The following is a 20,708-nucleotide window of genomic DNA, read 5'->3' as shown; positions in this document are numbered from 1 at the left end:
AGGGCTTGACGTGTGCAGGGATACCTTGTTTGTTGAAAATCCTCCTGAGTTTTTCAGACATTCTTCCTGCAACACAAGGAATGACAATGCTAGTCCACTTGTTGTCTTTTTCCTCTCTGTTGTTCTTTTTTCTTGGTTTTGATGAAAGGCCAGTTTGGGTAACCACATGTTTTAGGAGCTTCCCTAGAGTGTTTTTTCCCTCCTCCTTCCCCTTTTCCTTCTATTCTATGTTTTAGGCCAAGTGGTGGAGGGTTCTGATAACTTCTGCTTTTGCTCCAAAGAGCAAGTTTTGACCTGTGTGTGGTGTTTTTTTTTTTTTGGTAAACTTTGATGTTGAGGCTTCTGTCATCTTCAATGTGCAGTTCACAGTTCAAAAAGGCCAGACTATTTCCTCTGAAATCCTTCCTGTCTCTGTGGTAGTTCTTAGAATATATTTCACACATTCATACTACATGTTCAGTAAAAAAAAAAAAAAGATATAGTGTTTTTGTTGTACTATTCATAAATGAATAGCAATATTGCTTATTCTCTTGATTCCCTGGTTTAAAATATGGACAAAGTGGGTAACTACCCTGGTGTGTCAATCGGTGTGTCATAATAAAGTTTAAAAAAAAAAAGAAAAAGAGAATAATCACTTTAGCACTACAACTGGCATGATAAAGGCTGTAAAGTGGGCCTCGCTTTATTTCCGGATCTGAAAGGCCCCGTCTTTAAAAAGGTTCCCAAAATCCATATAAAATTCTCACCATTTCACCTTCTGTGTTTACTATTATCGCACTAGTATTACTACATCTATTTTTTTTTTTTACTCCAAAACAAATATAAAATTCACCTGGTTTCTTCATACCTTTAGCCTTGGCTTTACTGCTTCTCTGTTGTTTGCCGTTCATACATTACACATTACTCTTCTGCCGTCTCTATCTGACCGGAGAGTCTCGTCGAGGCTGCACCGGCGAGTTGTGTGCAAACAGCGGCACGTGCTTTTGACTCCGCCCCCCCTCATCCAGAATTAAACCAATCGCGTGCTCGAAAGCGTCACCCGGAAACGCCGCTCGCGCACGAAGCAGGCGAACATGGCAGCTACCACCGACAGCTATTTGGAAATCCCAGCCTCCGTCGCTGGCATTTTGAATGAAAACCGCGACCCTAAACACTTGCAGGTTTTAAAAACGTTTACAGCTGCCTTGCGGGACAAGGAATTCAGGTACGGTCATTCGCTGTTGTTGTTGTTTTTTTTGTACGTAGACATTTAAAGGTGTTAAGCGTTGTTGCTTAGCTCGCGTGAGCTTTGAAGTCACCCAGCTGTCTACTTGCTCTCAAACATTTTACGTCCAGCGGATTAGTTTGATGTCTGCTGTAATTCAAACCTAATAAACGTCGTTTACCGTATTCATAAACTGTAGGTTTTGTAAGCCAGCTGACCGCGGTGTGACTTAAATACGTGCTCTTTTGATATTTGGGAAATCTCCAGTGCTCATCTTTGGGCCTACGAAGTAAGATCTTTGTTTTTGCTAAACAATTTATCATTTATTTTTCAAACTAAATTACGATGTAATATTCAAGGACGTGTAGAATAAATAGTTCCTTACGTACAAAGAAATACTGTCTTTTGACATATGCTGCAAACCAAAGTTAAGAACATCCTTTTTGTTGACGTTTACATTCAGGTACGTTACCATTAAGTCAAGTCATTTTTTTTCATTTTTATTTTGTACAGGACATCTAAATGCAACAAAAGTCGCCTAAAGAAGACCGTAAATAAATGTTGGGGCCTGTAACCACACAGGACCGAACCCTGCAGCTCCAGAGCCAGACACACTTGCAAAAAAAAACAACACCAATCAATAAAAACACAACAAAACTATGCAAGCGATGTAATAAACCAAACTATTGGAGAAAGAAAGCATAAAGTCAGTGAGATGCAATGGTGGCTTATAAATGCATGGAGAGTGAAAGAGAGGAGAGAGGAACTAAGTGCATCATTGATGAGCTTCAAGGGATGGATTCAAGGTTATAATGGCTTCTACATTTTCCCTGGCTGTCGCCCAGTTTGGAAACCACTCGGCCAGATTAAATAACCGCCCTCCTTTTTTTTTTTTTTCGGTCGATTTATATTTGTAATTTTTTTCTGTTCTCAGGGATGCTGTGGAGGAGGAGGTGTTCTCCAGCCTCTTGAAGGTCCTGACCAGGCTGTATGAGGAGCTGCAGGTTGCCAGCGAAGACGGCGAGGACCTGCAGTCCTTTGCCCTGCAGCTCCAGCTGGCTGCCGAGTGCTTCAGGGCCCAGAGGAACTCCTGTGTCCAGAGTACACGCAACCAAAGTCTGCTCAGGTAACAACGGTGCAGCGATATTGTGGAAACATAAGAAAAATAAATAAATTCCAATCTGTATTTGACCCTGCATTCAATCAGTCATGTGATTAAATGGAGAAGTGTTTTTCAGCTACTATTTTTCCTGCTGAAATGTATCTCGTTGTGTAAAAAGCCTTGGATAGGTGGGCAGAAAGGATGCTACAAAGTGTGTTGTCTAAAATCAACACCTCTGTCTGAACAAAAAAAATTCTGTTGTATGTTGCACAATGGGAGGATTTATTCCTGTGCCATTGTTTTGGGTTACGTTATGTTAGAGTGTTTTATATGATTGGACCCATCTTTTGTACTTTTTAAAGCAAAGAAGCAGTTGAACTTACAATGATTCTCCTTTCCTGTAGGGAACTTGGCTTCATTGATGTGTCCCTTAAACTCCTGAGTTTTCTTCAGACCATAAATACGGAGAACACAGATGCCTTGTTTGAACGTAAGTGCAAAATGAGGCCACTGATACTTCATAAAATGATTCTGCTTTTTAGGTGACTGTTTTAACATTTCATCTGTGTTTTTGTTTTTGTGTGTGTTTTTTTTTTTTTAAATCATCCTTTGTGGCTCAGCTGTTCGTTGTGGGATCCAGTTCCTTGGTAACTTGGCAGTTGGAAACCAAATGTGTAAAGATGACATTTGGCGCCTCAGTTTCCCAGATCTCTTCCTGTAAGTTTTGCATGTCAGAGTTGCAGTTATGTTGTTAACACAATAAGCAACACTGTTATTGAAAGTAATAATAATATGTGTTTTTAACTCCTCATCTTATCCTCCCCATCTCTGACTCTTCCACACAAAGAACACCGTTGATTTGAGGACAAATTAAACCTCTTTTACACCACTACATATTCTACTGCATGTAGCCAAGTTTCTCTCCTCACACTGAATCAACCCAAACACGTGTGAACAGGCAGCTGCTGGGTGTTGACGATGAGAAGGCGGTGAACTACATCTCCATGGTTCTCCACACATGTCTGGATGAGACCAAGGTGGAGGATTTGTCTGAGCCGGAGAATATCCAGCTGGCGTTCAGGGTGATGGAGCTCTGTAGGACCCAACCTGACCTGGACTGGACGTAAGTATGTGTTTGGGCCTTATGTATGTGATGACGTGATGTGTATTATTTCAAGCAGCTGCTCGTTACTTTCTACTACTTGTAACTATTTCATTATTTCTACATTTCCAGGGTGATCATTGCAACCCAACACTTTCTCAGGTCTTCAGCTCTGGTGGAGAACATGTACTCTGGGATGTCACACCATGAAAGGTTCTGCACTTTGAACAGATGAATAATTCATTCAAATAAATTCCAAAGACCGCCCTGTTAAATGTTTATTTTGAGAATTTTATGAATCCAAAGCAGCAAAAATATTCAGTTGATGTACACAGAAAATCTATTATTAATGCTACTATCTGATACTAAAAGCTAATATAGATTTGTCATGAAGACGTACATGTGTTTTCCAGAGTCACTCTATTAGAGCTGCTCTTTGCTCAGCTACGAGAGGAGGACTCAGAGCAGTGTGGCGTCCCTCCCAGCGTGGCTCGTTTCCTGGCCAGCTCCTTCCAGGAAGGCTGTGGAGCTGTGCTGACACTTGCTACTGGTTCTGCTTCCAGTGATGAGGTACACATAACAAACCAGTCAAATTTATCTCCCACAGACCTCAAAAACAAAGAGGAGTGTGATAATCCGGCATTTACACCTGGTTGTTGTTGGGTTGCCCCCCCCCCACTCCCTATGGAGTTTTAGGTTCCTACTTTTTTAACTACCTTTAATAGAGAGTTTTCCGCCTCAGCGTTGTCTCACAAAACATGCTTTTCTCCGTGTGACTTGACACATGATGTTTGCAATCTCCAGCAGGTCCTGCAGGAGGCGCTGACGGTGATCAGCCTGCTGGATGTGCTGTGTGAGATGACCTCGGACAACAAGCAGTTCATGATCCTCCAGGACCATCCTGATCTTCTCGTGACCACTGTCGGTGAATAAACCATCACAGAATCTCTCTGTTTGAGTACACAGCTCCAGACTACCGTAAAATCAACAGCAGACAGCAAGTTAGGATTCCTGCACACAACCCTACTCAATGCTAACAGGCAGTATAAGACACTGAAAATACAAATAAGTGTGAAGTGGATCACTTATTTTTTACGATTTAACAACATCGTATCAAATGTATGTAAAACTTAAATATAGAAATTTTAATACGAAATAACTCAAATCCGGTTTTCTTCAGAATAGCTGTACTCTTCAATGGTCTGCTTTGTTTTTAAGCTTCAGCTAAATATAATGTGTCTTTCTCACTCTCTGCTTCTCCTATTTTTTTTTTTTTACCCTCCCTTTCCATTTTCCTTGCAGGGCTCCTGGAGCAGGTGCACGCCATCGGGAAGGCTAGTAAGAACATTTTCAGCGCCGCTCAGAACTTCTCCTTCAGTGGAGATGGAGACTCTTCCTCCAGTTCTCCTGTCATCAGCTTCAAGGCCCACCTCATCAGGCTGATAGGAAACCTCTGCCACAGAAACTCCAGCAATCAGAACAAGGTTAGAAATATATTACACTGGACTAGACGGATGAATGACGAGATAGTTTGGATTTTTTTTGAAGTGGGGTTGACGTTGGTGTTAGCTCACATTTAAATGACCATGTTGAAACGCTACCAAAGGCACACAATAACACAAACAAACTTACCGGTCCAGGCAGGTGTACACAAGCAGCTCTCGTGTTCTGGAAGGTAAAATCACTGTTTTTGTGAAATTAGTCTGGTGGCCTTGAATATAGCAATATAACGGCTTCAGTTCCCTGTTGGAAAGGGTTATCTGGCGGCATGGTAAAGCACTGAAATTTGTGGTTTGGTTACGTCTTCGAATTTACCCTCTAATAGATTGCAATGCTATTGATGTACTGTGCAACTGTTGGCTGTGTCACAGCCAACATAAAATAGTTTATTATTCTAGTAATTGATTATTCACATTTTAGAGAAATAACTGTCATCAGTTTTGATCATTAATTATTTAGTGAGGAAATCCGTTTGTTGCTTTTTGCGTTTTAAGATTGTAAAGATTTCCCTAAAATCCTACTTCTGTCAGGAAATTAAGGTTTAGAAAAAGTTTGGGGGGGGGGGTATCTCCAGTAGATCCCCTAAAATGAGATTGTTTGCGCACTCTTGTTCTTTAGATTTCCTTTCTTTTTTCCTGCTCTACTCCTCCACTGATGGGATCTGGGGTCTCTCAGCATGTAGTGAACACCCTTGATCACTCCAACACAATGAGGTCGAAGGTCAAGAGGCAGTTGAGAGGTCTGGGAGGCCCAGCTGGTCTTGCTTTGACAGACCTCCACAGTAAACTGGCATGTTTGGAGTGCGTGTTCTCGTAATGGGCCGTTAGACGAAACCACGTGATCTCCCGAGGACGACCGAGGAGTGCTGATGAGCGTCGAGTCAGATGGCGCAAGAGGCTGCGTGCTCCTTCACTTTAATGTGAAACATTCCCTCCCGATCTTATCAGTTTTTCCTCCATCGCCATCTGTCAGCATCTCACTGTTTAGCATGAAGCACAGAAAGGTTATACAGCTTTATATGGGGGGGGGGGGGGGGGGTCAACCTCTGCAGTATCTATGGCTCATTATAGACTCGGTTGTACTTAATAGAAACAGATTTGTGGAATGCTTGTGGGATGGCCACCCTTAGTTGGCCTCTCTATAATATTTATGGATGCTGATCTGTGGTCCGTCAGTGGTCAGAAATCACCCCCATATCTGTTTTCACCCAGATCTCTTCCAGTAAACCAAAATTCATTCTGTTCACCTTTGGGAGAGATCGTAATTTAAGATCTGCGCGCAAAGCTCCGAGCGGCGCGTACCGGGCTGAAGTCGGGGTCCAGTCGCTTGTTATTCATCTCTTTATGGGTTTGGACATAATGTAAGCAGCTTCAGACCGTCGGCTCTGTGGAAAACACAGCCCTGGGTGCTCAGCTTCTCTTTGACAGCTTAAATGACATTTCCATTTTCTGCAACTCGGCACTACGTCGTGTTTTGTTGCTCCTGCCAATGTGTTCGCAGGGTGACCACAACGGCAAAAGGAGGGCAGCAGTTGGCAAACGCAATAATTACGCCTATAGAATCGGACACATGATAAAGAGCAGATCACCCTGTTGTGGTGGTCTTAGGATAAGCCACAACCACACGGCTGCTTTTGCACGGGCGCGAGGCTCCGCTAAGGACATCTCAAGACGTAATTTTTAAGTAGCATGTATCCGTTACCTTTAAGTACGTTTACATTGACTTTGCGGACTTTTTTTCACTTGCTGCAGTGATTAGACGGTCCGGCGAAATCCGATGCTACCGTTTTAATTTTGCTCACTCAAAAGAGTTTTGACGAGAGCTCTCTCGGTTCCTTTTTGCATATTAAATGGCCCTTTTGCGCTGGTGGTATGTTATTGGTTTCTCCGTCCATTCAAAAGAGTCGACTTCAGAGTCGCGTGTTGAAAGCAACAACTACATGCTTATTTCCCGGAAGAAATTTTGAGTAGTTAAAGCGGTAAAAGCGCAAGTGTTGCTAAAATCATTCTCGATGGTTCTGTTCTTTTCACAAGTTCTTCAAATGGATTTTTATTTAAAAAAAAAAAAAAAAAAATTGCTATCGAAAAATGTATCATTCAGGAACTGCAATCAAAGTCAAGGTATTGGCAACTGTTATTTTTGAACGATACCCATTCCTGTTTACACCCGCTTCATTTTTGCTGCTGTGAGATGTCAAGAATGGCATGTTAGTGTAATACAGAATGGCCTGACACGAATACACACACGGATACTCTGACTCAACACTGAAAATAATTTCCGTTGAGCAAATAAATATGTTAACATGTGTTTAATCTCTGATATCCAATATTTTGAAATTGAAATGAAATCCATCGAAAGCAATTTATTCCTCTGCGTCTTCACAAACGTGTTTCCTCAGGTGAGAGAACTCGAAGGCATCCCGCTCATCTTGGACAACTGCAACATCGACAGCAACAACCCTTGTATCCTTCATTAACACACGGTGATCTGGAGACACAAACACATGTGTGTGTATTTGCATACATTTCCTGTTTATCTAAATCATTGTTCATATTTATGCCCAGAAGTCATCTTAGTCATCTTATTCTGGCACTTTGAGAATTAAACTTGGCATCTTTGTGCAGGAAAGTTTAGGGGTTTGCAACCAAAAATAAGCACTGCACGGAGCTCTAATGACTGCAGTGTGTGCCGGCTGGCACGGCGAACTTGTTGAAATTTCACCAACTTTGAATACATCCTCGCTTAATAGTGTCAACAGGGTTGCGTTCAGTGTTGAAAACGGTGAGCCCTGCTTGTGCGTGCACATTTTGGTTCGTCAAGGTTATCCAACACACGAGTAACTTTCTAATCCACTTCTAGGTAGTACCGAGTTACCAGTTTAGGCAAGCGAATGCGAATTCAGTACAGTAACCGTGCTATATATCCTATATTTTTTTAATGAAGATTAATGTTGGAATTTCTTCTTTTTTTTTTTCTTCTTCTTCTTTTTTTTTTTTTATATATATATATATATATATATATATATATATATATATATATATATAGAGAGAGAGAGAGAGAGAGAGAGTTTGGTCAGATTCATGGAATTTATTTAGATCACTGCGGGGTGTTTTAATTTGCATTTCAAATATTTTGTCAGCTTTCATTTACAAACAGGAGGAGGGTAGAACATTATAAACACCGAAATGATGCAATCCAAAAACGACATCACTATTAACTCCAGAACGTCCCTAAAAATGCCGATGCACATTAATCTCTCCCGCATAACAGTGTAAGCTTCACAATCATTAAAGGACTGCTGTGCATTGAGCTCGCTCACTGAGGAAGAAGCTCCCAGTTCAGCTCGGCTCAGTCGGCAACCAGCAGACCTGGACTTTGAACTGAAGGAAATCTACCTATAATGATATTCGCTCACTGAAGTGAGGGCACCGTGCCAAGCTGCCTTTCAACCAGGTCAATTGTCTGAGCTGAGCCTTTGTGCCCTGCACAGCCCACTCTTGTCTACCTTCTTTCCTGTACATGTCCGAATTTGTTTCTGTTTGGGGGGGGGGGGGACGCTGTCAGAGGGAAAAAAATAATTTCTAAATTTGTGGGGGAAACTCGAAAGGAGTGAGCCCAGATGTTTTGTGTCATGAAATATACATAACCTGTCTGCAAAACCTGTTGGTTTGCTGGGCCATCTGCGCACTCAGATTTGCCTGAGGCAAATACAGGCACTCATAAGTTTCACATCATGACTTGGACATTGAAGATGATTGGCCTGCGATCCTTGTCTTACTGTTCACCTCGGTACCAGCCCGTCTTTTAACTATCTATATCTGAAAGTGCATTCAAACTATTTGATAGCCCATGTTTATCATTAAATTATATTTTATTTAAGGTGCTGTAGTTGCTTTGAAGTTGATTGTTTTTAAAAAAAAATTCAGAATTTCAGTAATTAGCTATTTGAACTTATTTTTCCTCACTGATGACATGTTTTATTTCCTTTGGTTTTCTTTATTCAGGAAACTAACTAAATGCTGGGGAAAAAAAAAAAAAAAAAATCTCTTCTCATTTTATTCTCTCTTGAAATTCTGCCGTTGTTGTCCTTAGCCAGACGCCTCCAGTTATCACTCAGTGGGCCATCTTCACCGTCAGGAACCTCCTGGAACAAAACCTGCAGAACCAGGAGCTGGTTGCCAACCTGGAACGCCGCGGCCCAGCTGACTACTCCGCGCTCAGGGAGTTGGGTTTCCTGGTGGAGGAGCGAGATGGAAGCCTGCTGCTCAAAACTGTGAGGAAAGACTCCTAAAGAAAGTGGAGGAGCAGCGAAGGAGGAAGAAGGTTCTCAACCCACAAGCAGGTTTTCACGCAAAGTTTTAGAAGGGATCATAGTACATGTGCGCACGTATACTCCTGGGTGAACATGTACGCCTTTTGTGTTACAAGCCTCGTTAATGTTACCTAGTAGTTCAGCTTCCTCTGCAGGTTGAAGACCTGCACATTATCCAACGCATACGTTCTGTGCCTGTTCAGAATAACTGACAGCCGCACTGCCGATAGAAAGGGTGCTTTTGAATGAGATATTTCTATTAGAGAAATAAATATGTATATATATATAACCTCCTTCTCTACCTCAGTAATGCCAGCGCTCATGCCCAGCTGGGGCACAAGGTATTACTGATACACAAAAGGCCCATGGGGTCTCCCTTGTATAGAAGCAGAGGTCAGAATGTCAGGAGCTCTGGCTTTTGTCTTGACCCGAGTCTGGGAAATGAAGAGGCGAGCACACGCTGGTACCTTTTGGTAAGGCCGCCTCTTTGTGGTTTAATCCAAAGACAAAGAGCACCGCAGTGTCCAGGCTTTTCATTTTTCAGAGACAGTGATGTTACCAGCAGGGGTTGGAGTTTAATCCCAGGCCCATAGTGGCTTCTGCGGTAACCATGAAACGGAGAATGACCCAAAAACATGATGTAATCTACCCCCTCCCCTCCTCACCTAATTAAATGGTGGCATCTTGGCTCTGGCATGAAGACCTCCTTATTCAAACGCTTCAAATAACAGCTCGTCTAAACGTATATATTAATATTACAATCTAAGGCAGTGGAAACTGCAAAAGCAAGATGAATATCTGACGCTGTGCATGTTTTCTAACTTAAAAACAAGGCTCAGTGTACACTATGAGCATGTCGCTGTATCTCTGCTTGCTTTTGTAATAATTCTTGTAAGGTTTTAACAGTAATGAGTTTTATACTCACCGTAGTCTTTCATCTTCTTCTTCATCTCCTCCTTCTATTTCTATCTTGCTGCACGGTAGTATTGAAGAAGGGCATGAAAGGGCTTACAGCATGCAGCATAAATTATTAGCAAGCAAAACTCACAACATCGAGTTCTTATTTGACCCTTTGCCAGGCTTCTCTTTGCTCTGAGCTAATTACTGTGTATTTGAGTTGTACCAGACTCCGTAGACTTTCTTAGACATTTAATATTACTTCCTTATTTAGCTGTAGCTTTGTGTTTTCGTGCGTGCGCTGCTTCTTTTGAGCGGAGCTAGTGATTCAGTAGAAAGTGCACACTAAAAGTGTGCATCCGTAGAGTAAGTGACTGAATGAGTGAGAGAGTGAGGGAATCAGACCAGAAGCATTAGTTTGCAGAATGACATCCCTCCCTGCTCCTCCTGCTGCTGGATAAGCTGACCGGTCCTGACAACCCAACAATGCAGCGCTTTACGGGCCGGTCCATACCCTGCTCCACCCTGTTTGCTCTGCCTCTGATTTTTAATGACAAAATGTATTGAAACAATTGGCTGGACTCTCCCCTCAATCCGCCAGCATAGTGAAGGGAGCTTATGTGGTTCCGGTCCCCAGGATTTCAGACAGCTAACAAAACAGCTGTTACTTGCGCTCGACTGGCTGGCTGCAATGCTTTTCAGCCCCACAGGAAAGAGGCTGTGCAAGTCAGCCGGGCTCAACGAGGTGGCATCGCCGCGGCCGTGCGTTCACCTCCTAACACATTAGGAGCACATCAGTCTAGGCTAAAATTTCTTGTTTCCCATATCAGCATTTTATACCACAGGGCTCCACTATAATGTACTTGTGCCTTCTGGTTTAATATCGGCCTTCAAAAAAAAAAAAAAAAAAAAAAAAACACCCTGTTAGGATTTAAGGCATATGTCATGTTTGGTTGGGTCAGATAATACATTTATATAATGACTAATAAAGTATTGTGTGTGACAAACAGCTTTTTGTAATTATTTGAATAAGGCCAGTAAAAGTGTGACATACAACTCGAGAGGCATTAAAAGGATGCTCAAATTTTATTGATAAAAAAAAAAAAAAATACAAATGTCCATGTCTGTAAGTGATGCACTTTGATTTTGCCACAAAACAAATAATAATAAAAAAAACTTAAATTAAGCTGTATTTTAGGAAACAGTGTTGCCCCCTAGTTAACTAAAAGCGCTATTAAGACAACTGGAAACAGAAATCTCGTTGATCTAAAGCTGCACACTTAGTTGTTTGGTGAGAATTCCAATGTATTATCTACTAGCAACTTCCATGTGTTTACTCAAATACTTAATAGTGGTTTCCACAAGATGTTCTGGACTCTCCGTAACGCCGATGAAGGACTCAGCTTTTATGGACTACTTTGGGTTGTGAAGGATCGTATCAAGGTGGACAAGCGGGGCTACTTTCGACACAACACGTGAAGTATTTACAGTTCAGGAACTTTGATCAAAGACATAAATTCCAAATAATTTATAGCTCTCAAATCTGAATACAATGACGTTAGAAAACACTTGTCAATAGTGACTCTCTTTCCATCTATAAATGACATAAAGTGCCACGTTCCTCATATAAAAATATACTCTTCAAATTGTTTTGTAAGTTATATAAAGCCTAAATAAACATTTCTGAATACATTAAGGGTGATGTCCAAAAATAGCTTCGAGGCCTTTGATCCTCTCGTACCCCCTTCCGTGTGGTTAGGGAACATGCCATCCACCCAGGCAGGCCTAAACCGCGCTGGAAGGCCTTGTGTAAGCAGAGGCCACCATGTGGAATTCCATGTCTCTGCCGTTCATGGGAATGTTGGCTGTATCTGAACCTGATTGCACCTCCTATAGAGTTCCAATGAGGCTTACACGGCTTTCTCAGAAGTCAAGGGCCCTCCAAAAACAAAACAATGAGCGCAGTCAGGATGAAGTGCCGCTCAGACTGACAAGTTTGGTGCTTAAAATACGACGTGTTTTCTGCCTCTTTGGCTCTTGGCGTAACAAAGAGTCTGGCCTCGGGAAGGGGGTATGTCCATGAGAGAGATGTCAGCACAGCGCCAACACTCCCAAATAACTGATTTCCCAGGAAATAAAATAAAAAAAAAAAAAAACCGTGACCGTGTGAGTGCAAAAGAACAGAATTCCTCTATAGCGAGATAGCACTGATAACCGTTAGGAAGTATTTTACCATTTAGTGGCTTTTAAACGTGACTAAAAACCGTCACTGCCCGCTTTAAATGTATCAGTAGCAATCGAAGATTATAAAAGATATGAAAAATGTTAGAGCAGTTTGAATTTGTTAGCCATCCTATAAGGCTTTTAAAATTTGAAAGATTTTTTTTTTTTTTTTTTTTACATAAATAATTTGGTTTTTATCTTCAGTGTTCTAACAGGATACAGTGTGAGTGTACAGTTAAACGTATTCCGCCGCCGTCTTTCAGGCCTCATCGGGAGCCTGTCTTAGTTCTCGCGGCGGTCGAAAGCACTTGTAGCATTTCCAGTTGGCGCGTTACCGAAGTTTTCCAACAGTCCAACGACAGTCCTCTTCCTCTTGTGTAGAACGTCTGTAAGGTCCACCTGTGCCAGATGCCGTCTTCGCCTTGACGTCTTGCCGGAAGTCAAAGAGAGACCTTCAAATCTTTTCTGCCGCAACTTCATTGTGTCTTTGTACCAGAATGCAGGCGAACGCGTCTCTTAAATGTTCGCTGCTCCCAATCCTCTCCGATCATCGTATTCCACTTCATTTTCTCGTTTCTTTAAAGAATTCCAAATAAGATGTCAAAATGTGCAAAATGTAATAAATACCTCCAAGTCCTTCACTTCAGATTCCACTTTATCATTCCCTCCTCCCCCCTCCCGCCCTTACCTTCGGCCCTCGTCCGTGTCCCTCGTCCTCCCCCTGTGATCCATTTCCTTGTTCCTTACTTGCATGTGAAAACTTCCGATTTCTCACTGCAGGTGTTACACTTGACGAAACAGCACCAGTGGAACTTGCAGTTGCACTGCCAGACCCGCGTGTAGTGGTGCGTGTTGTAACCCCGGCCGCAGCACATGACGTTGCAGCCGTCCGTGTGGACCGAGGTGCCGTTGCACAATCGGCCTCTCGTCCCCGTGCTCCCCGTGGCCGTGTCCTCCTCACAGTAGTTGGGAGAGCGCTCCAGGTACACCAGGTCCGTGTCCGTGGGCTTTTGGTAGCCCCGAGCCTCTTTGAGACGCAGGAAGGAGGGCTGGCGGAGCCGCGAGGCCCGGACCGGCTCCACTTGAACCGCTTCACTGTAGCGCTCCTTCAGCAGGTAACCGATCTCTCTGAACTTGGGCAGGGTGATCCAGCAGGTCTTGGTGGTGCAGGAACCAGACACGCCGTGACACTTGCACTCCAGCTTCATTCTCTCCTCCAGGATCTGGATCACATAAGAGAGGAGAGATTAGGTCAGGGCAAATTACAAAAAAGCAAGTCGAGATCTTCTATAGGATAAATACAGACAGGAAATGGCCGTTTTAAAGTCCATTGCTTAGATTTAAAGCAGTTAATGGCATTGCCTTCAAGTCGGTCTCTTCTGGTATGCTGGGCTTTCTGCGGGCACTCCAGCTTTCAGCGCAGCACCCAGTGGGCCAACTTTATGTCAGAAACCTGGGGAAAATAACTCATACCCCCAAACTGTAGTCTCTAATTAACTTTACCTTTCTTCAGACCTCAAAATGGCGTGACAGCCCGAGAAAACTGACCAGAGCTGTTGTGCAACCCGACACGTATAGAATTACATCACGGCTTCAGAAGGATTTATTTTATAATGCCGCAAAGAATATTTTCAGATGACAAAATTGACAGGTGGCTGTTTGCCCTTGTGACCAAGCTCGATCTCGAGGTGAAGAAAAGGCCGTTGCCCTTTTCTTTTAGATACATTTTCAATATTTTATCGTGTGAGTTTTGAGCCACTGAGCTCCTGATTACGATGTATTGTAACTTGTTTGTCCACAGCTCTTAGTCACATCAGCTACTGTCTTTCCCCCTTTGGAAGTTGCTCTCGACTGGTTGGTACAGTGTGTGCGGTGGTGCAGAAGTGTGATTTTTGGTGATGCCACTGAGGAAGGAAGAGAGAGAGACTTGCAATAATATCCTCTATTCTGACTTAATGCTTTGTTATTCAGTGAGTGGAGTGTAGGGCTGTGGCACGACTCCATTTGACGGCTGTATGCTCCCCAAGTCTTCCGTTTTTTTTATGTCGCCTATTCGTACGCGTGTATTAAAAGAGCTTGGATTAATTATTATATGCTCGCTTTGGCTTTGGCATGGATATAAAGCTGCATTTAGTCCGACCGATTGTGCTTTCGTTACCTTTCGCCCTGCCTCGTTGTTGTGCAGGTTCATGAGCCGCCGGGCGTTTTTCTTGATCTCGCGGGCGTCCACAAAGCGCCGCGAAAACTCCACGCCGTACTTGACATCAGCCGAGCAGCCTCCCCATTTCCAGCCCTCCTCTTGGTCGTGGTAGCCCTGCTTCTCGCGGTCACAGCCGCACTGGCTCAGGTTGCCTTGGCTACAAGCTGTGGTCACTGCGTGGGCTACTCCGGCCGCGGTGATGGCATACGTGAACGCTGCCTCCCTGCTGCCTAAAGATAAAGAAAGAGAAGAGTCGGAATACATTTTAGATTGAATGCAAAGTTGAGCTTCGTTGAGGTACTTTTATACCGTGTAGCTTTGTCATGTATGTAGACTTTTTTTTTGCAGGCATTTTAAAAATCTACTTCGGTCACACTTAGGATACAAGCAGGAGGATTTAGGTTTTATTATCCTCTTTAACATGATGATGTCATCAGGGTTATTTTAGCTTGCCGAGAAAGCCTGCGTTCCATTCATTCAGAGGTTTGGCAGTCAAATCACAGACATGACTGAGTTACATTTATATGAAATTTAAGATCCAGCATTTCTGCACCATGACTCATATTAAAGACTAAAACTCAAGATATCTCGGCTTCTTCTGCATTGATTTGGACTATTCTTCTCTATGGTTTCTTCTTATTCGGGATAATTCTCAGTCCCTCCAGGATTTTGCAAGTTTTTTTTTGTATTGCTGTGATCAAAAGTTTTGCTGCGGCTTTTCACAAAAATTGCAACACCATTTGCAGAATTTTACGTGATTTCTTTTTTCCCCTTTTGCGGTAAGGTTGCAGGAATTGTCAAAAATTGCAAGTTGAGGGAGAATTTTATGAATGAATTTTTTTATTACCAACTAATAAGAGTCATAATCACTTCACTTAAAAATAGGTACACTGCGAATCACAGAAATAGCCAGATATTTTAGTTCCCAGATATTTTTTCTGAATTATAAAAAAAAAAAATAAAAGTTTGGTTGATAGTTATGCTGATAAAGTAAATTTTATTTGGGAAGCCTTCCCTTTGCTGTGAGGCCTTCAGCAGAGCTTCTATTGATTTTGGTTAATATGAAGAAATCTTTTTTTTTTTGTAGGAAAATTACAGAATTTTCAAAAAATGTGTATTAATTATTAGGATTGTAAGACAGCGCTCTGCCGGGGGGACTCCGAAGTTCCCAGTAAGGATATGCATGCTTTCCCAATAATTGATGTTCAGCATCAGCACTGTCACTTCAGTGGATTATAGAACTCTTCAGCTTTCCTTAAATGTACCATACGAGGCAGAAGAAAGACTCATACCATAAATCAGAAGGCGGATTTGAAAAGCACAAGTATAAAGAGAATTATTGTGAGAATATAATCTCATACCTTGATCATTTTTCTCTTGATGTCTTGTTTCATCCTCCACCACTGATTTACAGTTATTGGCTGCTAAAGGAGTAATCAGCGTAGTGAAGAAAACACAAGTGACACCTACTGGCTGACTCGAGGAGCTTTGTTTGGATGGGCCCTCTTCGAGTTGCTGCGTCTTCATGTTTTTCATCAATGGAATTTCTCACGCAGCTTAAGTGTCATTGTGTGTCGGTCATTGGCGGTCCACATTATTACAGCAAATGATACCGCTGTGTTGCATGTTGAAATAATCTGTGGCTGAGATGTGCCCGTTTCCAAGCTTTTTGTATGTCACCATTTGAACTTCAGAGTAAACACATTTATATTTATGGGGTGGAGTGGAGGAAGGCGGAGGGGGTGGATTTATTGGCACTACACTGGGTAATAGGATATCCTCCCTCTCCAATCAGGATAATGCTGGGCCTTCGTTTCTTCTCAACAGCCCAGAGCATTAATGCATGGCGTCTCTGGTAGAGGCGATTGTAATGGCTCCCCTCCAACCTGACAAACTGACTCGCAGAAACCATCAGGCCTGCGGTTCCCCCTGGTCCATAACTCAAAACAAACTCTGAAGTCTTCTCTCATCAGCCTAAATCTGCGACCCATTCAGATATGTTGTATGGTGAGCATTTCTCAAGGCATCAGGCGCATGCCATAGCCAAGCAGCCATCTCTTCGCGCCGGGATTTGTTTTGATTGTACGGCCGTGCATGCAGGGTTCCATTGTTGCCATCCAGCTGCTGAAGCTGACTTCAATTAGTGGTTTGCATGAATCTCTCTGGTCTTTCTCAATGCTTAATGAGTTCACAGGCCCAGCAGGTCAATCAAATGAAGTGGTGGATGGTACATTTGCCACACAAGAGGGGGAGGGGAGGGTTGGTGGGGGTGGGGGTAAGGCGGTAAGGCCCTGGCTTATGTTTCCTTCTTTTAAGAAATAGCAAAAACAGACAAGAATTGAAGAGGAAATTGAGCCATTTTACTATGAAATCTGTAAAGATGTCTGGAAATCGGACACGTTTTACAGTTACTACCCTCTAATTGTTTTTTTTATACAGATCCAATTAAACGTAACCTTACAGAAAGTTCCTATTTGTTCCCCGTGGCGAGAACACGAGGAACAAAGCTGGATGCAGAGTGTCTCTTTCTGAGCTCATTTACACACCACAAGAGAAAAGAGACATTTCCTCTGACAAAAGAAATAAGGCGATCCAGACGTCTTGTCCGCCCGTCTCCCGTGTAGAAGAAAGTGATTGCTCCCAGAGCTGCTAGATTAAACATGGATCCAAACCCACAGCGAGACCGCAACAAAGCATTTCGGACTGCAATACAATTTATAAAAGAGGTTCGCATTAGGAGCAAACAGGCTTCTGTGAGAAATAAAAACCGGGAAGACTGTCGACTCAAACCGGGGAGAAGAGTTCTGTGTTTACAGATCGGGCAGGTAACTGCTGTGAAAGAGAGGACACGCCCAGATAAGCCTCTGAGTGCGCTTCGTAAAGACGCGTTGTCACACACGTCAGCTGCATTTTGAATCCGTTGTCGGACACTGGTGAAGCCTTTTGAGTTGGAGTTTGGTTCGTTCGTTGTGGTTGCGGCACGCGGGGCTCCGAAAAGAAATACCTTCATTAAGGTTTCGTCAATTCCCTCAAAGTCAGCTTCCGCTTACTTAGTTGAGCTATGCCACAACTTTTTCCTCATGCTCCCGACAGCAGTTACATGACAAGGACAACACACGAAGTATGTGAAGTCACAGAGCTGAATGGCACCTGAACTGCTGCATCCAGATAGTTAGTTCCCGTTCAGTGATGGCAAACAGTCCACCTGTTCACACCTATCAGTCCACACTTCTGACTCAGGGTGAAGATTCCCACTTGTTGGATCTAATTTAGTTGGATCGAACAGCGAGTTGTGTGTCCACTCTTACTTTAGCATGTGTTTACAGATAAAAGCCCGTTCTGAGCCCCTGTGGCCTCGTGGTTTAAGTGGCTGACCATGAAACGCAGGTCCCCGGTTTAAGTCCAGTTTGCTGCATGTCATTTTCCTTCTCCCTCCCCATTTCCATGTCACCCCCTTAATGTTAGTATCCAAATGAAGGCATGAAAATAAAAAAAAAAAAAAAAAAAGCCAACTTTATTCAAAACTCCCCAAAATCTGAATCGAGTCTCTCCCCGCCACTCAACCTTTGCAGATTTCCTAAAAACTTTCAAAGACAGTTTCAAACAGACTGACCTACTCTCAGCTCTTGTCCAAAGACAGTCCTCTCTCCCAGGGCTGAGCAGTTCCAGCGGCCGTAGCGGAACTGGTACTGACACTCGTTGATGCCCAGCTGGGCACCTTCTCCGATGACGATGATGGCGTCGGGGCGGCTCTGACAGAGGGCTCTCTGCCGGGGGGCCAGCCCCGGTATCTTGTTGCAGATGATGTTCGCACCCAGCGCTACCACAGAAGACAGTGCTCTATAGATGCAGAGAAATGGGGATCAATGGGATGAATGACGAGCTACAGTTTTACAAGACGATAAGGATAAGATGAGATTCGGTCTGATGTCAGAACAAGCTTTGAATTCTGTGCTGTGAATCCTACTTGGCATTCAATGAACAAAAAGTGATACGATTGGGACAATTTAACAACAACATATTTGTCGTGAAAGTTGTGTAGATTTAAAATATGGAAACGAACGAAAAGACTCTGGCAACACAGATCGCACCATGTGTAAACTAATGGACCTTCATAAAGACATGACAGAGAACAAAACGCCTTTCAATCCTTTAAAGTTCACTTTCTGTCTATCACAGAAAACATGCTGCCCTTGTTATGAATGAGAAGCATGTATGGTGCAGCAATCATTCTCTTTGTGAGGGTGTTTTAATGTCATAAGAAAGAGCTCATTACTGCGCCTATAGGGAGAGCATGAAGCAGTCCAATATTACTCTTTTCCATATGCTGCTATCCAGTTATGGCCCCTTGTCTGACGAGGTGCTTCTATGACAAAGTGTCTCTGGTGTAACGTGTAAATCCATCAGAGCAGGTTATCCCATCAGCTGCGGGCACACCAGAACATGTAAAAAATCACGTAGATTTAATATTGGCTTCATTCACTCACGTCGTCATTCCCTTTTTATAACTCCTACTCGATTTATGACTCGATATTTGAATGAAATTGGCACAACTGCTCATATGTTTTTTGGGGGGAAAATCCGCAGCTCTTGCTCCATGGCAGTCTGGGATTTCATTTGTGGAATCAAATCAAATTGATTAAACGATGCAAGTCACGCATTTCCTCCCCATGTTTCCAACATTTTGATATTCCAAATTAAACCAAAAAAAAAAGTCCGTTTCCAATATAAACTGTCCAGAACAAAATGTAACCACATGAGAGATTACTTCATCTAGTAAGGTCAAAAGCTGACTTTTTATCGAGTAAAACGTGACAATGCTCTTGTTGTAATAAACACCTGCGTCAAATATACTCTCCTCTCTACGTATATAATTTGACGAGTCAATTTTCCCGCGCGTAATTGGCCGTTTTGTGCATAAAGGTGCAATTACCAGCTGGTGGAAATCAAATAAAAAAAAAAAAATGAAGCGAGTGCATTCATTAGAAACCTACAGGTAGCTCCCGCTGGTGAGGATGAGGAAGATCTGTGGGTAGTAGACGGACAGCAGCGCACTGCGAGACGAGATGATGAGCATGGTTGCGCATTGAACACAACTTGATTTGTCCTCTTGGTTTGAAAAAAAAAAAAGATGGAAAAAAAAAAGAAGTATGGAATAATATATCCTTTTATCTGGAGCCCAGGAGTTAAAAGCAGAGGTGTGTCCTTCTCTGGTAAATCTTTAGCTAACGGAGCCGTGGCGCTCTGCGGCAGCTCCAAGCTCCGCTGTCCATGTGTTGGAGATGAGAGGCTGCATCACTCGGCCGATGTGCGCTCTGCCACCTGGACTGAAAGAGGACAAGGTGGGGGGGGGGGGAAGAGAGAGAGAGAGAGAGGGAGAAAAGAAAAGAAGAGAAGAGAGAGGGTGGGGGCAGATGGGGTTCCGGATGTCCCATACGCCTGCCTGGCTCACGTCTCCAAAACTGTTGGGGCATTTGAAGGGAGGGAGACTGTGGCCTCTCCCGGTGCACCAGCCCCCGGGATGAGTCTGCACACCCCGGATCCCCACCGTGTCCCCACCCCCTACATACCTCCTGCCCCAAACTCCCCCTCCATCCACCTCTCTCTTCTCATACTCTCTCTCTTTTCTCTCTCTCTCTCTCTCTCTCTGGTCTCTCTCTCTCTTCCAATCTTGCTTTCACTTTTCATTGATAAATTCTGAAGTTGATCATTAAAGCTGTTTAACTTGCTCAGAGTGCAGACTGAGCAACAGCAGCACTAACTGCAGTGGGATTGAACCCGTGACTTTATGGTTACGATTGTATCTCCCAAAACTCAAAATTAGATTTGTGTACCAGTGTAAATGAGAAAAGACGGTATTGCCAGTCCTTATGAAGTCACATATTTATTCATGTCTTTGAATATCTGGAAGTCAGTAGCACCGAATAACTAAATATTTGAAATATTGATTCATTTTTTCAGTTATTTTTTTCAGCAAAAATGCCAAAAATGAATTGTTTCTAGCTTCTGAATTTTGAGGATTCAATACATTTCTTTGTGTTGAATGGCAGTAAACTAAATACATTTTGTTTTGGAGTGCTGAATAAGTTACTCTGCCCTTGTTATAGGTATTTAATTAGATAATTAATTGCTCTCCTCAACACCACCACTGCACTGCTGGAGTTTCTG

The 20,708-nt window shown here is 42.9% G+C and overlaps 2 protein-coding genes across 3 annotated transcripts; one reads left to right on the top strand and one right to left on the bottom strand.

Annotated features, from left to right (window-relative positions):
* Positions 1-1,045: 1,045 nt before the first annotated feature.
* Positions 1,046-11,124, top strand: atxn10 (ataxin 10). 2 transcript variants are annotated; one of them, XM_069700246.1, is made up of 11 exons: positions 1,046-1,204; positions 2,139-2,330; positions 2,711-2,796; positions 2,927-3,023; positions 3,265-3,429; positions 3,541-3,621; positions 3,822-3,978; positions 4,216-4,333; positions 4,711-4,892; positions 7,307-7,370; positions 9,015-11,124. In XM_069700246.1, the coding sequence occupies exons 1-11, from the start codon at positions 1,074-1,076 to the stop codon at positions 9,197-9,199; spliced, it is 1,458 nt and encodes a 485-aa protein (XP_069556347.1). In that variant the 5' UTR covers positions 1,046-1,073; the 3' UTR covers positions 9,200-11,124. The 2 variants fall into 2 exon arrangements, with proteins under 2 accessions (XP_069556347.1, XP_069556346.1); XM_069700245.1 differs by having other exon boundaries at positions 4,213-4,333.
* Positions 11,125-11,194: 70 nt separating this feature from the next.
* On the bottom strand, positions 11,195-19,677 carry wnt7ba (wingless-type MMTV integration site family, member 7Ba). Its single transcript, XM_069700247.1, has 5 exons — positions 19,535-19,677; positions 18,154-18,380; positions 14,499-14,770; positions 13,029-13,563; positions 11,195-12,916 (listed from the first exon to the last, which is right to left on the bottom strand). The coding sequence occupies exons 1-4, from the start codon at positions 19,615-19,617 to the stop codon at positions 13,084-13,086; spliced, it is 1,062 nt and encodes a 353-aa protein (XP_069556348.1). The 5' UTR covers positions 19,618-19,677; the 3' UTR covers positions 11,195-12,916; positions 13,029-13,083.
* Positions 19,678-20,708: the final 1,031 nt, after the last annotated feature.

This window comes from Brachyistius frenatus, unplaced genomic scaffold (genome assembly GCF_029030835.1).
Source record: "Brachyistius frenatus isolate BFR_SWC_R1_liver_20210118 unplaced genomic scaffold, ASM2903083v1 Contig_33, whole genome shotgun sequence".
Classification (NCBI taxonomy): Eukaryota; Metazoa; Chordata; class Actinopteri; family Embiotocidae; genus Brachyistius; species Brachyistius frenatus.
This window is presented reverse-complemented; position numbering and strand designations above follow the sequence as displayed.